This window comes from Taudactylus pleione, unplaced genomic scaffold (genome assembly GCF_031769625.1).
Source record: "Taudactylus pleione unplaced genomic scaffold, aTauple2 ptg000408l, whole genome shotgun sequence".
NCBI lineage: Eukaryota > Metazoa > Chordata > Amphibia > Anura > Myobatrachidae > Taudactylus > Taudactylus pleione.
The window spans coordinates 9,861,195-9,878,832 of NW_028284810.1; the positions used below are offsets into that span (position 1 = coordinate 9,861,195).

Below are 17,638 nucleotides of genomic sequence, written 5' to 3' on the forward strand. Positions count from 1 at the left end.
GGAGATCTGGAAAACATGCACTATTAGGGATGCACTACTATAGAGCCCAATATGTACATATATGTCCAGGGCAGTGCTAGGTTCTTCTGCTGCTCATCCAGGCTCCTGGACTTGCTCCAATAGTCTGGAATGGTGACCACATCTAAAATAAAAACATTCAGCTCAGGCAGGATGGCCCTACTGCTGCATCTAATGGCTTATTGTGATCACTGGTCCTGTATATTCTAGAATTATGATACACAATACACTTTGTATGATGCATAATAAAACTGGTTGAGTACTAATTCTGCCCTCTTCATGGACTGGCCACACTCGCTCTAAAATCAAGCATTTGGAAACCCCCCTCTAGAAATCCTGCGTTTGCCACTGCCCTTCTAGAACAGTGTTGGCTAACCTTGACACTCCAGCTGTTATGGAACTACATAACCCAGCATGCACTGCTACAGTTTTGCTATTAGGGCATGCTAAAACTGTGGCAGGGCATGCTGGGATATATAGTTCCACAACAGCTGGAGTGTCAAGGTTAGCCAACACTGTTCTAGAAGATAATAGCTAGAATCTGATTGGTTGCTATTGGCAACATCTCCACTTCTGAAAGCTCTCACTTTAGTAAATATACCCCTATGGGTCTATTTATAAAAGCAAAAAACCTGTTTTCTCCAGCATTCTACCTGGAGAGAACCATCTCTGGATTGCTGTGTTGTGTCTAATCCCACTGGAGAAAAGTAGGGGAAAGGCAGTTCTCTTCCTGCTTTCTCTCACAGTGCATTGCTCCCTCAGCACCTGTACTCTGCATGTGGGGATAGGTAGGCGCATCTGCACTGGGATTCAAACATATACCTTTTATCTCTCCCCTGGTACAGGTCTTTCTTTGAGTGCACAATCCTGGCAGGGTATTTTATATACATATGATGTTGTTTCCTAACTTTTCCTAGATTGCATATTTGGTGAAAAACGCTGATATTACAATTTGCTATTTTTACTAAATAGACCCCTATGTGTATTAAGTGGTTGACTAAATCAAGAGGACATCATATATTTAGGACATAACACCAAGTTTGGCAGTACAGAGACTAAGAACTGTCCCAATGGCAATCTGGTATTGCGGGACAAGCTGACTGCTCCATATATATCAAGCAAACATTACACTGATTTATATGGAGCTCTTTTTTTTACTTGATAAACACAGAACAAATATTTTTGTATGAATTAATCAGTGTTTGCTTTGAATCATGTCCCACAGATGAATGTGGCTATACGACATTAGTATATAAATGTATTTCTTACCTTTTGTGCTTGTACGGCTTGATGAATGGCTACGGATTTCATTTCCGAGTCTTTTCAACAGTAAATCTCCCTTAACTACACCTGTTCCATCCACATCATATCTAATGTTTGGTTATTGGAGAATAAGACACATTAAAGCCCACATGTAAATGCACAGGAGTTACAGAAGCATTGGACACATTTATATGCAAATCTAAAACAGAACTAAACGTATCAAATATATTTAGAAATATCATAATATCATAAGGATGTTAGACTTCTATAATCATTTTAATTAGTTTTATGGTTTTCATACATTCGCTCACTGCATTACTGCATATTTAAAACATTCTAAATGTTTAGATTATAATTAAGTATATTTACCAAAAATATTTTATTTTATGGCTTACTTGTGATATATTCAGCCACTTATTGAATGCTTATTTTTGGGGAAAGAAATCACAATAGGGTACTCAACTAGCAAATACACTAATGCTAGACACTCATACAGCGATATTGGCAAACTGGCGCTATACTGCCACACGTGACACAATATGACTGGCATAAATAAAAAACATTTCATAGAAAGTGAAACTGATTACATTAATTCAAAAATCAATCAAGTCAAACAAGGCTCAGGATGTACAAGGGTAAATGTTGTAATTCTTTCCACTTCCTATAAGAATTCATTATTCAATATTTCCCGAAGGCTCTACACTACCCATTAATCTAATAACCAGTTTGTGTGCAGCTGGTGGAGTGGATGCTGTATATTAAGAGGGATTCAACAGCACAGATAGTGACTCTTCTTCACAAGCAAAGGACTTGCACTTGCAGCCTTCTTTTAAAATAAATTGTAGATTTGATACAATCATTTAAAGACAGTAAACAAATGAAAATATTGTTTAAAAAGGTATTAAATTATAATACAAAATATTATACTAAAAGGTGAACACAACCTTTTAAAAAGTTTATTAAACTCTTCATCTTCCATGTACAATCCAAGTTGTCCAAGCACATCTCTGAATTCGGGGGGTAGGATCCTTGTCGAACCATCTGGCTTCCTCTGTGATATCAGTGCAGAGAGGTCCTCAAATCTAGTTTTCATGAAGACACAATGTATCTTGGATGCAATCAATTAAAACTTATGTAATTACTAATAAAATACATAAGATGTGTTATTTGATGTTATGTGCAAATAATTCATGCATTATCCAGCTTGCCCATAAATAGACTGGGCTCTCTACAGGGATATCTATAAACTGGGAGGAAACAGAAAGCGGTATTGTCTCGACAATAGTGGTAAACTAACTCTATATATTTTCTAAAATACAACCGCTTTTTGGTTATAAAATAGGGTTGACGGGGGGTTTCGGCGCTCGGAATGCTGGTGCCTGCATCCCGACTGCCGGAATTCCGAAGGTAAGTTGCAGTATTAGGGGGAGGGTTAGCAATAGGGTTAGACACTAGGAGGGTTAGGTACTAAGGGGGAGGGTTAGATTTAGGGTGCGGGGAGGGGGAGGTTAGGTTTAGGTACTGGGGGGGTTAAGTTTAGGCACCAGAAAGGGAGGGTAAGGGAGAGGGGGAGGGTTAGGATACTGACCGACAGGTGTCGGTATCCTAACCCTGACGGGATGCTGTCGTCGGGATTATGACTGCCGAGATCCCGAGCGTCTGCATTACGTACCCAACCCGGGTTAACTGTTGGTGCTTTTTTAGATTACAGAATTCATTTAGCACTATTTTAAAGACAATTACCGCCCATTATATCGTTCCTCCACTTCCCCAATGCATTTTCGTAGATCCAAACAAAAACAAGCATAACAGCGTTCATTTGATAATCTGATGAAAAACTGTTAAGTACGCTAAATATAAAGAAGCATAGTTATATATCTTGTTTTATTCACTAATGTACAGTAAATGGAAATAAACACTAACACCTGGGTCAGATATTGTCCTGCTTACATACATTACAGCTGAATGATGATGCTCTTTGCTCTTACTTTTGTTTAGTCTTCAGTTGTGTATGGACTTGGGATGCAGTCAACATTTTGTCTTCTGTTCTCCTGGTAATTGGATCCAGCCAAGCTGGGCGATCAGATGGCACAGGTTCCCTTATTGTTGAGTGCAGCTCTTCAAACTTTATTACGGACTTTTCATCAAGTTTCAGCCTAGAGAGTCAGTAGATATGTACATAGGAAAATACACAGGTCAGTCACATAGTGATCCTATATAAATTCTACCATATGGTGTCTGGTAAGCAAGTGTTGAAAGAATACAAAAGAATGCAGACTTTGTAAATCTCCTCTCAGGGAGAAGCCCGGAGAAGAGACGTAGCTGGCCACTTCAGGGGTGGGGCGCTGGGCTACCATGTCATTAGGCCCGTTTTCACGTCATTTTGCCCAGCCCCTTCCATACGGAGTCACGATTCCCGAAAATTATCTCCCCATCCTGCTCACTTCACTAGGAAGTAGGTGGGATGCGGGAGATCCTGACACACTTCTGGGGGTGCAGGGGGCTACCCAAAAATTTGGGAGAGTAGGTAAGTATGATTGCAGCCTGTTATTCCCAGTTTCTGCCATGAGCTCTGTTTCTTATACTAAATCTACAGGTCACAAGTAATATTATTATTATTATTATTATAATAATAATAATAATAATAATAAAAAACAATAGATAGTGACCAGGGAGCTGGAAAGCTTCAAAAAAATAAAAATTATCTATATAAAACCAGTTGCAAGAAAGCTATCACTGTAATAGTGGAAATTCATCACGATTGTTAGACTGTAGTAATTTTCAACGCTCAGCTAATCAGACGACAGAACAAAATATTTTTCCTACTTTACTATTTTAAATGATGTTTTGTACTTTGTACTCAGGCCCTGATTCAGAGCCGGACACTCTGACAGAGCGCTCGCTCTGAATCAGGGCCGTCCCTCTTGACCACCCACAGCTATAGCGAGCGGCCAGGAAGATGGTCGCGATGGTCAAGACCATCGCAATCATCGGGTTTGCGATAAGACCCTTGTGGTAGGGTCTCGTTGCCGCAAGCCCTAGAGTGCTTTTGGCCTTATCAGAGCTGAAAGCACTCCCACTGACATCACTTGTGATGTCAGTGGGGCCGACCCCAGACGGTAGGCGTTCCCATGGGAACGCCTCTGTCTGGGCAGCCACGCCCCCGGCCCGCCCACCAAAGGGGGCGTGCTGTCACTCACCATCGACAGCACGCCCCCTTTGTAGCGAGACCCGGAGCGACGGCTTGCCCGTCGCTATCCGGGTCTCGCGCATGCGCACGACGGAGCCACCTTCGTCGTGCCCATGTGCACTGCGCCAACATCGACCAGCTTGCGAGCGCTCGGGTCTGAATCAGGCCCTGAGCTCTATGCTTCAATGTTAGGCTCAAAAGCTCTTTTAGATGCTAATAAATGAAACCCAATATAATCAATGGGCCTGATTCTGAGATGGTTGGTAATACAGGTCGCAGTCACTCTCAAAATAGCGGGTGCAGGACTATGCCAATGCTGATCTCTGCTTTCCTTTTGTGCTCCACGGTGTGATGTAGTGTACGAGCCATGAGACGCCCACTTTCAGGCTGAGTGGTCTGTGCATTTGCGATGGAGATTGTAAACTAACCAACATCTATGCAACATTGGTCTCACCATCGACATATGAGGTAGCCTAGAGTCTACTCCAGGGTTGCATAAAATTAGATTTTTTTTTTTAAACAAATCAAAAACGAATTTATTTGATTTAAATCAGATTTTTTGGGATTTAAATAGGATTTTTTTATAAAAAAAAATTTTAAGTAAACGTTTTACATTTTTAAACGTTTATTTAAAAAATAACTAAATAAATCCGTTTTTTATTTTTTTTTTTTAAATCCAAATTTATGCAACCCTGGTCTACTCTAGCTACTCTCCTCTAATCTAAATATAGCCTCTGAATCATTGTATTTGTGATTGGGAATGCAGCAGCGTAACCAGACACACCCATGACACTCCCATAACACGCCCATGAAACGGCCCCTTTTTGCAATCACTTCAGGTCACTTCCCAGTCTTCACCCTGATACACCCAGGGATCGCAAACCCCTTCTCAAGTGTTAGCGATTCCGTACACAATTGCGAATGGCATCGCACATTGGTTAGTGTGTGCGTAGTAATGGTTTTTTGAGACTTTTTGCTCATGTGTATTCGCAAAACATCGCTCAACTACGTATTTATAGGCACTGAGGGCCCCATTTACCTAAACACCAGCAGCATATTTCGTTTAGTATTGCAGTGATACAAACTAATATGCCACTGGTATTCAGCATTACTTACCTTGCCAGTCTGCGCATGTGCACGACTGTTTAAACCGGCAGGGACCCAGCAGTGCCTGGAAGCAGGGCCGGATTAAGGGGGGGGGGCGACGGGCGGTCGTCCCGGGGCATAGACGGGCCCCCACACAGGGCTGATATGACCCTGCCGAGAACAGGTGTCCAGCGGCACTTGTTCCCGGATGGGGTCCGGGCTCAGAAGCCGCGGCTGTTCTATTGCATGCAGCACAGACAGAGAGCGGCTCCCGAGTCCCCCATCAGCGTCACATGACACATGTCCGTGATGCTGAGGAAGGAACTCAGGAGCAGCTCTGCTGGCCGGGACATCAGGTGAGAAAGTCTCCGTATGGTGCTGGGGAAGGGGACAGGCATAGGTGCCGTGTGGCTTGGAGGGGGCCCCCACAACTTAGTTGCTCCAGAGCCCCCACAAGCCTTGATCCGGCCCTCCCTGAAAGGCTTTGCTAAAGCCAGAAAGGCTGCACTGGGTCCCCATTCTTGCCATGTAAAGATACTGGGCCTGATTCAGAGCCGCTCGCAAAAAGCGAGCGCTCGCTCTGAATCAGGGCGTGTGCTTTTTTTTTTTTTTGCGGCCTCTTGGCCACTCGCATAGCTGTGGGTTAACACCCACAGCTTATGCGAGCGGCCATGATGATGGTCGCGATGGTCAAGACCATCGCGGCCATCGGGCTTGCGACGAGACCCTTGCGGTAGGGTCTCGTTGCCGCACGCTTCAGTGGACTTCCTGCACTATTAGAGCAGGAAGTCCACCTACTGACATCACTAGTGATGTCAGTAGGGCCGCCCACAAATGGCAGGCGTTCGCATGGGAACGCCTCCATTTGTGAAGCCACCCCCCCGCCACGCCTACAAAATGGGGCGAGCTGTCGATCAACATCGACAGCCGCCCCTTTTGTAGTGAGTCCCGAAGCGAGTGCTTTTTGCGCTCGCTCCGGGGCTCGCGCAGTGCGCGTGCACACTGGGCCACCATCTACCAGCTTGTGAGCGCATAGCCCTTGCAAGCGGGTCTGAATCAGGCCCACTGTGACAAACAGCAATAATCTTAGATTACCTCTGTTTGTTAAATATTGAAAGGATAAACCCCTTAGTGAATGCAAAAGAGGTGATGTATCGTTGTTATATGGGGCCCTGAGTCCATCTCTGAAACACGCCCAACGTGTGTTAAAACTGATCAACTGTGTTTGGAAGACATTATCCTACTATGTATTTGGCATTTTGATATTCTCCTATGACAAATATTTTTTATGCAAATTCACAGACACACTACAATAGAAATTTCATGTTAACAAAATAATAAGACTTGAAAACTCTAACAACAAGTAAAAACGTAAAGGTAGTCTACACAACACAGGGCCTGATTCAGAGGTGGATGCAAAGGTTTTCGCAGTTGAGCGATTATCGGTGGTCTGTGCATGCGTATGAGTCACACTGCGCAAGTCAAGTTTCATTATCATCGCAGACGCAGTGTGATTAACAGTCAGTGAGCATTTGTGGGAGATAAAGGGGGAGTGGCGGCTTCAAACGCAGGAGGGTCGCGGCTGTTTCCGGGGCGTGTCACAGACCACAACTGCGATCTCGTACGCAGTAAAAATGGCTCCAGCATCTCAGTTCTCACGGCCATTCTGCACCAACCAATGTGCGTCCGATGGTTTCGTCCCTGTCCCCGATCGGCAGACTTGACAAGCAAGTTAGTGGGGGTCTCAAGGCAAAGCTAGGCAGCTGCAACATTTGCATATTCACACAAGCGCACTGCTTAGGGGATCGCAGCTGAGAAGCCATTTGTGTCCACCTCTGACTCAGACTCATATATCCAATACGTCATGTATAATAGAGATAAAACCTAAAGTTTTTCCGATCACCTACCTTAAAAGAAGTTGCTGAAACTGTCTAGAGCTTATAGGTCTTCCAAGGAATTTTGTTAACATTATGAGTAGAACATCCCTATAAGACACAAATGTCATCTGTACAAGTAGCTGGCAACATGACACATTACAAGCCTCTCTAATATATGTCAGACAAGAAAACTGATTAACTCACTATTGTCCAATTCTTTTCATTTTCATATGCCTACCAGCTGAGTGGAACCAGTATTGACCAGGCTTGCCTACCCTCCCGATTTGGTCGGGAGCCTCCCGAATATCGGGTGCCGCTCCCGACCCCCCGGAAAGGCAGGCAAGCCTCCTGGCTGCCGCCTGCCCCCAACTACTACAAGAAACCCCCGCAGTGGGGGCCAGATGACGCGATAAATCGCGTCATCTTGGCTCCGCCCCTTGCTTCACAATGCCAATATTTTCGGCATTGTGAAGAGGGGATGGAGCCACAATGACGCAATCACGTGGCCCCGCCCCCAGCTCCTCCCCTAACATTGTGTCATTACCCGGCCACGCCCCCCGCTGTGCACAGACATTCAGCTCCCTCCCGGAAGGAGGGGGCTGAATGTCGGCAAGTATGGTATTAAGACTATCAAATCAATAGGATCTATTTAGTGATGTCACCGCACAGATGTCACAGTGATGTCACCAGTTCCTAGCGAATTGATAGGCTGCATTATTCTACATGCCAGTCCAACTCACCACTGTATGTAACAAATGCAGCTAGCCAGGGCTATTTTTCTGTAAAAATAGGTTCAGGAACTGTGGGTGGAGCTACTGGGAGTGGAGCTATAGAAAAACGATTTTATATATATATTATAGTTTATACATACATATATATTATATACAGAGGAGTAGCGTGTAGCCAGGGCGCCCGGAGCACGTGCATGCTATGGCTCCCCCTTCAAGTGTTCCAGTGCCCCCAGTAGTTGTGCCCCTTAAAGTAGTGCCCCTGTAGTTCTGCCCCCCCATACTGTGCCCCCTTAGTAGTGCCCATATGCAATGCCCCTTTTGGTGGTGCCCATTTGCAGTGCCCCCTGTTGTGGTGCCCATATGCAGTGCCCCCTGTAGTGGTGCCCATATGCATTGCCCCCTGTAGTGGTGCCCATATGCAGTGCCCCCAGTAGTTGTGCCCCTTAAAGTAGTACCCCTGTAGTTCTGCCCCCCAATACTGTGCCCCCTGTAGTAGTGCCCATATGAAGTTCCCCCCTGTAGTGGTGCCCATATGCAGTGCCCCCTGTAGTGGTGCCCATATGCAGTGCCCCCTGTATAGGAGCCCAACTACAGTGCCCCCAATAGTGCCCTTGTAGTTCTGTGTCCCCCGCTGTAGTTCTGACCCCTCCCTCCCCACCCCCCACCCCAGTACTTACCTGAGCCGTCATCCGTGCTGTCATTGCCGCTGGCGCCCTGACTGGATCTAACTAGATCCAGCAGGCGCGGCCATGCCTGCTCCACGGCGCGCGGGTGATGTCAAGACGTCACCCGCACACTGCATTACTGGGAACGCTGGCCTCTCAAGCGATCGGAGGCTTCCTTAGCCTCCGATCGCTTCAGAGGCCAGCGCTAATGGTTCAATGCTGGCACCAGGCACGCTGTCAGCTAAGACAGCTGCCAGGTACACAGCAGTGCGCGGCGCCTCCGGACAGCTGCGGCGCCTGGAGCTTGCGCTCCACTGGAGCCGCCCTCCCTACGCCCCTGATTATATATACATTTATATATAGTATTTAGAAAAGAAGGCACTCAAAAGGGACTTTGAAATAAAACTTATCTTATGGAAAATACATTTTGGCCCAGGACATTACATAATAGTTAATGAGAGGAACTGAGGGCCTGATTCAGAGCCGCTCGCCCTAAATCAGGGCCGGGCTTTTTTTTTTTTTAGAACGTCCTCCTGGCCTATCGCATAGCTGTGGGTGACCACCCACAGCTACAGCGAGCTGCCATGATGATGGTCGCGATGGTCAAGACCATCGCGACCATCGGGCTTGCGACGAGACCCTTGTGGTAGGGTCTCGTGGCCGCAAGCCCCAGAGAGCTTTCGGCTCTAACAGAGGGGCCGCCCCCAAACGACAGGCGTTCTCATGGGAACGCCTTCATTTGGGCAGCCACCCCCCCGGCCCGCCCACCAAAGGGGGCAAGCTGTCACTCAACATCGACAGCTCGCCCCCTTTGTTGCGAGACCCGGAGCGACGGAGTGCCCGTCGCTAGCCAGGTCTTGCGCATGCGCACGACGGAGCCGGCTCCATCGTGCGCATGCGCTTAGAGCCACCATAGACCCGGTTGCGAGTTCAGCACTTGCGACCGGGTCTGAATCAGGCCCTGAGTTCCTGCTTGTTCCTGCTGAAAAATGCCACTGCTGCTAGCAATTAAGCAGGTTTATCGATTGCTACTGACCACGAGAGATGCCACTTAAAGCACAGCTGTCTACCTGCCTTCTCTAAGCCCCCTTCCCTGACTCCGGACTATCAGTAGTGCCCAAGGAGAAAGTGGGAGGGAGAAAAACTCCCCTGCTCCGAGTGTGTTACCGGAATATGCCGGGTCACTTCAGTCTGCTGATTGGCAGTTGCCTCCGCTGCCAGCACTCTCTGGGTCTCATTCAGACCCGCTCGCAAGCGGGTCGATGGTGCCCTAGTGCGCATGCGCACGATGGAGGGAGCTCTATCGTGCGCAAGCGCGAGACCCGGCGAGCGACGGGGAAGTCGTCGCTCCAGGTCTCGCACCAAAAGGGGTGTGCTGTCGATGGTGAGTGACAGCACGCCCCCTTTGGTGGGCGTGCCGGAGGCGTGGCTGCCCAGATGGAGGCGTTCCCATGGGAAGTGGCCACGTTTTACCGCATCGCTTCGCAAGACAGGTAAGGGTACATGAATTGCAACTTAGCTAAGCTATAGATCACATCGAACAGATGCAATCATAGTGAAAAGTATAAATTCTGTACCGCACATCTTCATGAATAGATGCCCAAGTACGTTTATCTGAGCAGGGGATAGTGCAGCGCAGAGGTTCCAAAAAACACGGTCCTCAAGGCACCCTAACAGTCCAGGTTTTAAGGATACCCATGCTTGACCACAGGTGACTTAATTAGTACCTCAGTCAAATTGCTTTAAACACCTGTGCTTAACCTTGGATACATCTAAAACCTGAACTGTTGGGGGGCCTTGAAGACTGTTTGGGAACCTCTGGTGTAGTGTATTCTGTTATATGGCAGGACGGGGGAAGCTAGAGGATAACCTGTGTAACATGGGTGTGGCTGGGGAAAGGGGCATCACTAGTGATGTCAGTGGGGCCGGACCCAGACGGTAGGCGTTCCCATGGGAACGCCTCCGTCTGGGCAGCCACGCCCCCGGCACGCCCACCAAAGGGGGCGTGCTGTCAATCACCATTGACAGCACGCCCCCTTTGGTGCGAGACCCCGAGCGACAGCTTCCCCGTCGCTCGCCGGGTCTCGCGCATGACGGAGGCGCCTCCGTCGTGCGCATGTGCATTTGGGTAACATCGACCCGCTTGCGAGCGTATAGCGCTCGCGAGCTGGTCTGAATAAGACCCTTTTGTCTCTAGTTTTATATGTACTGTAGTTTGTACAACACCTTATGTCTCCCTATAAATGAAGATCACAATGGCTTACATGCAAGCTAGCATAGTGTGATATAGGCAGGGGTTTGACGGTGTGATTGATTCACAAACCTGCTCACTTGCCCTTTGCCGTCTGGATCATTGTTCTTAAACAGTTGCCTGAGGCTGAAATATCCCCCGGATCGTAACTTTTCCCGCAAGATATGCTCCAGCTGCAATAAAGAATAATGTCATTTTAGAAATGTAAGCGTTATACTGACCAGTGGAAACTTACAAACATTTACTAATTCTTCACAAGCCTAATGAAATGTCAAAAGTACAGTAAGCGTGAAATACAGTATGACACACTTTTCTTATTTCATATCTAAAGTAGAACATCATCTTACAAATGCTCCCTGCAGATACATACAGTTGTAATTTGTATATATAAGTGTGAATGACGAGGATCTGCTGAATGAAAATAATTGAACTAGTATAAGGAACTGACGGCTTGTAGTACCAAATTGCAGGAGACAATAGAGCACATAGGGCCTGATTCAGAGTTGCACAATATTGCACAGCAGCAGGGAATCGGTAGTACATTACCATACAACTAATATTCAAACGCAGCAGGAGGAGCCTGGTGTAAACAGACGCCTCCTGACCGCATCACAGATCCGAGTGCTGCGTCCTAAGGCCGGTTACACACTTGTACGCCCAGTAATTGTGGCGCTGGAGGGGGCAATTTACCTTTGCCCAGCTCCAAAGGAGTTTGCCATGCAGTTGGGCATACACACTGCATGCAGGGGAGTAGCGAGGGTGGTTCCAGTAGAGCATGAGCTCCGGGTGCCAAAATGGACAGAGGGCGCCATTCAGGTATCCAGAATTCATGGGGCGCTGCACAGTTTGACGGTCGCCTGTTAGTTTCAACTCGGTTTGTTAGCTCTATATCCTTAATAAAACATTTCATGCTCCCTCAAGCTGCCCAGATTGCCGTCCCTCCCTCCTCTGTGATCATCTTCTGTCACCTCCCCTTACCTGTCAGAGTGATTACATTCACTTCTCACCTCTTTAATTCCCTCCCCTCTCTACCCTGTGATCAGCTTTGTCTCTCCCCTCTCCTTTTCTTATTGGCTTCTGTCACCACCCCTCTCCTCTCCTTTCTTATTGGCTTCTGTCACCACCACTCTCTGATCAACTCTTTGTCCCTCCCCTCTCCTTTCTTATTGGCTTCTGTCACCACCTCTCTCCTCTGCTTTTCTTATTGGCTTCTGTCACCACCACTCTCTGATCAACTCTTTGTCCCTCCCCTCTCCTTTCTTATTGGCTTCTGTCACCACCTCTCTCCTCTGCTTTTCTTATTGGCAGGTATGAGTTTGAAAAGCAAAGCAGTGACTTTTTTATTAAAGTAATGAGGTGTTCCTAGGCATGACCACAAAGTGTTATTTGAAAGGTCTTTTAAAAAATACTGTATTAGGAGACCTGAAATAACGGTGGTAGACAGAACATGATTAGTAGTACTCACATTAATATAGGTGCAATGTATATTAGCGAAGTAGGAGCATAGCTGAGAAGGGAGCTTCCCATAGGTGTTCCCACTTCAGTGAAAACTGCTCGGGGCAGTAATTGCAGTAATAAGCTGTGCACCCTGTGGAATTTCACTCTAGCACATGTGTTCTGTCAATTTAAGTTAAATGATCAGAATATATAATACAATCCGCACTATTGACTAATAACAATGATTCAAATGAGATAAAAGTCAGATCCTAGGTGCTAGACATAAATAAAGCAGTGCCAAAGGAGCTACCCTTTAATGTCAGATAGTGCATCACTGAAGCATTCCATTCCCCCAATGGGACCTCAATGCCCAGCGTGGTACTGCCACTGTTTGCTGTTTTTCTCTTCACATCAGTATTCCCCCGCAGACTGGCCATACCCCACTGGCACAGTTGAGTACAGGGAGGGAGGGGGCACTACGACATGCACTTTCTCCGGGGGCGCCATGTTTCCACACTACTCTGACCGCATGATATGCCTGATTTGATTTTTCGATTTGCCCAACTCGGGCCGATATCGTGCAGGTGTGTACCCACCCTAAGACTCAGCATCGGATCTCCTGCGATACCATCGACAATCTGAGTAACCCTGAGGTTACTTAAATTGCCATTCGCAGCTCCGCAACAGAGGCAAGGAAGTCTGCATCGAAAGACACAGACCCTGGCCTGGCCACGTCTACAAAATGGGGATGACACGTGATCTCGCAGAAAGAGACCTTTACGTGCATGCGCAGGTCTATCACAATAGGAGTAGTATGCAAACCATCGGGTTTGCAGACTGCTCTGAATCAGGCCCATAGAAATGAAAATAGAATAATAAAAATGAAGGTTTACCAGAAACAATAAGTTCTGAGAAACTTCTACAGATTTTAACAATCTACAGATTGTTGGGTCCAGATGTGAGCCCACTCCAAGGGGAAAGAGTGCATAGGGATGGCCCACTGAGGGCTGATAGGTAAAATAACATTTTAATAGCATATTCCTTAAAATTTTAGGTCAAGTTGAAATCACACATAGCTTATGAGTTGGAATACAACTGGTGAGTAATACATTTTAAAAGACTACTCTGTAACTATACCTGTCACGAACCCGGGCTGACTCGCAGATACAACAATCTGGATCAGCTGGTTGTGATGCCGGCGCACCGCGGTCACTTACCAAAATACACGGTTCTTCTGCCACCACGCACACTGTTCTCTGGAGGTCTGCGATCTCCCAACAGATTAATAATAAATCACATTCAAATGAGACACAAATATGTAGCATGGGCCTATCCAGGCACGCAAGTTCAATAAGAATCACGGAGAATATGCTAGATTAAATGTGTTTAATCCAAAAAATATTTTCAAGGCTTAGTTACAAAAATATTAATAAAATGACAAACAGATTATAATGCAAATATTCTCTTACAAAATAAAAGAGAGAAATAATTCAGAGTCCCTAAGACAACTTACACTAAAGTTCTTAGCACTGCTGATGGGGTGGGGGATCTCACCCACAGGAATATCCTGATGCACTCCCAGACCTGACTGTCTAAACCCCAAGGAGTGGACCTTGAATGTTGGATGGTATTCTCTTTTTATACATCTCTAATTCTTTGTTCATACTTAACAGGGTCTCCCAATCAGGTCAGCAGGGTTTGCGATTAATAGATTTCCAATACAGGGTTACCTGGCCAAACTAGCAGGGTCCCTGCTTTAAAGATAAGTGATGATATAACTCACTCTTCAACTTCCACCTTCTAGACCTATAGTAAATACCAGAATCCTTATCTCAGCCTCTATAGCATAACATGAATCTTTTGAAGTAGGGCACTGAAGTAACAGGAGGTCTGGTTCTGGGATTATGATCTAGGACACTGACTTCAGGGGTCATAAAAAGGGAGAGTTGGTCACACATGGCCTCACACTGTGAGGGATATACATCATTTGGTTACCTGAAAGCCATTCACTTGCTAATTCCAGCCCTTTCTGACCTGCACACCAAATAGCAATGGACATACCATGTTTTATACAGTCTATAGAACTAAAGGACACACAGTTATATAACACTCCTCAAATCACAGGACATAGATCATTATCAACCCTCTTCCTGGAATGCCTATCTTCAAAAGAGGTGGGGTAATACCTCAGCCCTTCTAGACACACACAGTTCAATTAAAGGACTTCATAGTTCACAAAATATTATTTCTGGCGATTATTCTTGCGATTAATCGTCACAATACCTAATTAAAAAAGGATGTCTCTTATACTATATACTCTCTGAACTCTTTAACAAATAATTCAGATTTTCTTTAGTTTATCAGGCAATCTTCAATATTTAAGACTATTATATGACCAAATTAGGCAGTTATTTTTGTTAAAGGATAAATGCCCTAGAGCAGGGGTTCCCAACCACGGTCCTCAAGGCACACTAACAGTCCAGATTTTAAGGATAGCCATACTTGAGTACAGGTGACAATTAGTACCTCAGTTTATTTGATTTAACCATCTGTGCTCAAGCATGGGTATCACTAAAACCAGGACTGTTGGTGTGCCTTGAGGACCGAGGTTGGGAATCACTGCCCTAGAGAGTAATAGCTCCTATGCTCACTTCTTTCAAGTCTGTGGGCCAGATTCAGCATGGATCGCTATTCTGCTAATACGCACGCTACGCAGTTGCTAATATCAGCGGTGAATTGCAAATGTTTGCATTCGCATTGCGATCACAGCCTGACATAAGGAAGCCCACTTCCCCTTACTCACATCCGTATACTAGGGCAACATAGCGAAACAATCGGTAACATCAGACCCATACGCACAGTTAAGGCAGGTCACCCCTCACTCAGGAATTGCTAACCAGCACACGCTATGAGACCTCAGGAGGCATCTGTTATTGCAGTGGCTAATTTATGCACGCCCATGCAACAGCGTTGAAACACTGGCACGCCTGCATTCGCACGACTACCCACCGACACTACCCACAAACGGCACTTCCTGTCAATCACTCTGCTCTCCGTAGCCTCTGCAAATGCAGCTCCCATTGCAATTGCTAGTTCGCGCACGCACACTGCGATGCATGCGCAATGCGAATGAATCGACCAATTGCATGCGTATTAGCAACTGCATTCCTTGCTGTATCAGGCCCTATGTTTTTTGGATGGTGATTTCTCTTCCTTTTCTATCTTTTCATTTAACCTGAGATTGTTGAGGTGCTATACATCGGTACTGCTAACAAAGAGATTTGCATACACTGTAAATGGTTTAAATACACCACATATAAGGATATTAAACAGCCCTATCCTGATGAAATATCAAAAAGGGAGAGTGACATGAAAGCACCCCTAAATCTGATAGCCTCCAGGCAGATGCTATAGCCAGAAGAAACAGAGGGCCTGATTCAGAGCTGCTCGCTGCTGGCGAGCGCTCGCTCTTGGCGAGCGCTCGCTCTGAATCAGGGCGAGGATTTATTTATTTTATTTTTTTCCTTCAGGCCGCTCGATAAGCTGTGGGTGACCACCCACAGCTTTTGCGAGCGGCCTGGAGATGGTCGCGATTATCGCGACCATCGGGCTTGCGAGGAGACCCTGTGGTAGGGTTTCAGCTCTCGCAAGCCCGGGTGGACTTCCTGTTCTATTTCCTTTGGAACGCCTGCGTTTGCTCAACCACCCCCCCTATCCGCCTTCAAAACAGGGCGAGCTGTCAATCAACATCGACAGCCGCCCGTTCTTGTAGTGAGCCCCGGAGCAACTGAACTTCAGTCACTCGCTGGGGCTCGCACAAACGCACACCGGACGCGGTGCTTGCGCAGGGGGCAAACATTGACTCGCTTGCGAACGGATCTGAATCAGGCCCAGAGTCTTTACAGTGAGCCATTTGATAACCACCAATTACAGAGGTTCAAATGGAGGTTCCTGAAGTGCTTTGAGCACCACTGAGAAATCCCATGGAGCCACAGAAGGGACAAAGGGAGGTTGTATACATAGAACACCTTTCTTGAAGGTGTGGAGATCCGGTATAGAAGCAATCTTGCGCTGAAACCAGATAGACAAAGCAGAAACTTGCACTTTGAGAGATGCTAGGCAGAGGCCTAGATCCATTCCAGCCTGAAGTAAGGCAAGAAATCACGAAACTTTAAAGACCTGAGGGTCATAGTTTCGTGGAGCACACTATTGGAAATATGAATGCCAAATTCTGTGGTAAATCCTGGCTGAGGCCGGTTTTCGTGCTCTGAGCATGGTCTGGACCACAGAGCTGGAGAATCCCTTAGCTGTTAGGAATGATGTCTCAAGAGCCAAGCCCTTAAAGACAGACTGGCTAGGTCCAGATGTAGATATAGGTCCTGAGACAACAAGTCTACTCGTAAAGGAAGTTGATGAAGAAAGGTCTATAGAGAGTCTTAGAAGATCCGAGTTCCAATTACGTCTGGGCCAAGCCGGAGCTATTAACAGGACTATGCCTTTTTCCTGTCTGAATTTCCAAAGCACTAGAGGAAGCAGGGATATTGGATGGAAGAGATATGCCAACTGGAAGGTCCATGTCACCGAGAAGGCGTCTATGAAGGGCACGTCGGGGTCCCTTTGTTCTTGCTACATAAACTGGAAGTTTGTTGTTGTGTCTTGAGGCCATTAGATACACTTCTAGAAGACATTTGTCCACCAGAAGCTGAAAGACTTCTGGATGTCGAGACTATTCTCCTGCAAGCACGTCATGACGGCTGAGGAAATCTGCTTCCTAATTGAGAATCCCCGGGATGAACACTGCGTAGATGGCTGGGAGATTGCATTGGGCCCATGTGAGAATGTGGGACACTTCTGTCATTGCTGATTGACTTCGAGTTCCCCCTTGATAACTGAGGTAGGCCACAGCTGTTTCTCAGAATATTCTGAGCCAGAGTGAGAGCTCTGTAAATGGCTCGAAGTTCCAGGATGTTGATTGGCAACATTGCCTTGACTGGGGACCATCGGCCCTGGAAGGAGTATTGGCCGGTTACTGCGCCTCACCCTCAGAGGTTTGCATCCGGAGTGAGAAGAGCCCAAAAAGGGATCCAAAAGGGACTACCCTGGTTCAAATGGGGAGTCTG

At 46.5% G+C, this 17,638-nt stretch overlaps 1 protein-coding gene across 3 annotated transcripts in view; it reads right to left on the reverse strand.

Annotated features, from left to right (window-relative positions):
• The window catches only part of LOC148506323 (EF-hand calcium-binding domain-containing protein 6-like), a 192,593-nt gene that overhangs the window by 121,493 nt on the left and 53,462 nt on the right, over positions 1–17,638 (reverse strand). For all 3 annotated transcript variants that reach the window (XM_088447002.1, XM_088447003.1, XM_088447004.1), the window contains exons 4-8: positions 11,154–11,254; positions 7,465–7,542; positions 3,270–3,437; positions 2,226–2,363; positions 1,288–1,388 (exon numbers count right to left, since the gene is read on the reverse strand). In XM_088447002.1, the coding sequence (XP_088303128.1) occupies positions 1,288–1,388; positions 2,226–2,363; positions 3,270–3,437; positions 7,465–7,542; positions 11,154–11,254 (586 nt within the window). The remainder of the gene's footprint in view (positions 1–1,287; positions 1,389–2,225; positions 2,364–3,269; positions 3,438–7,464; positions 7,543–11,153; positions 11,255–17,638) is intronic.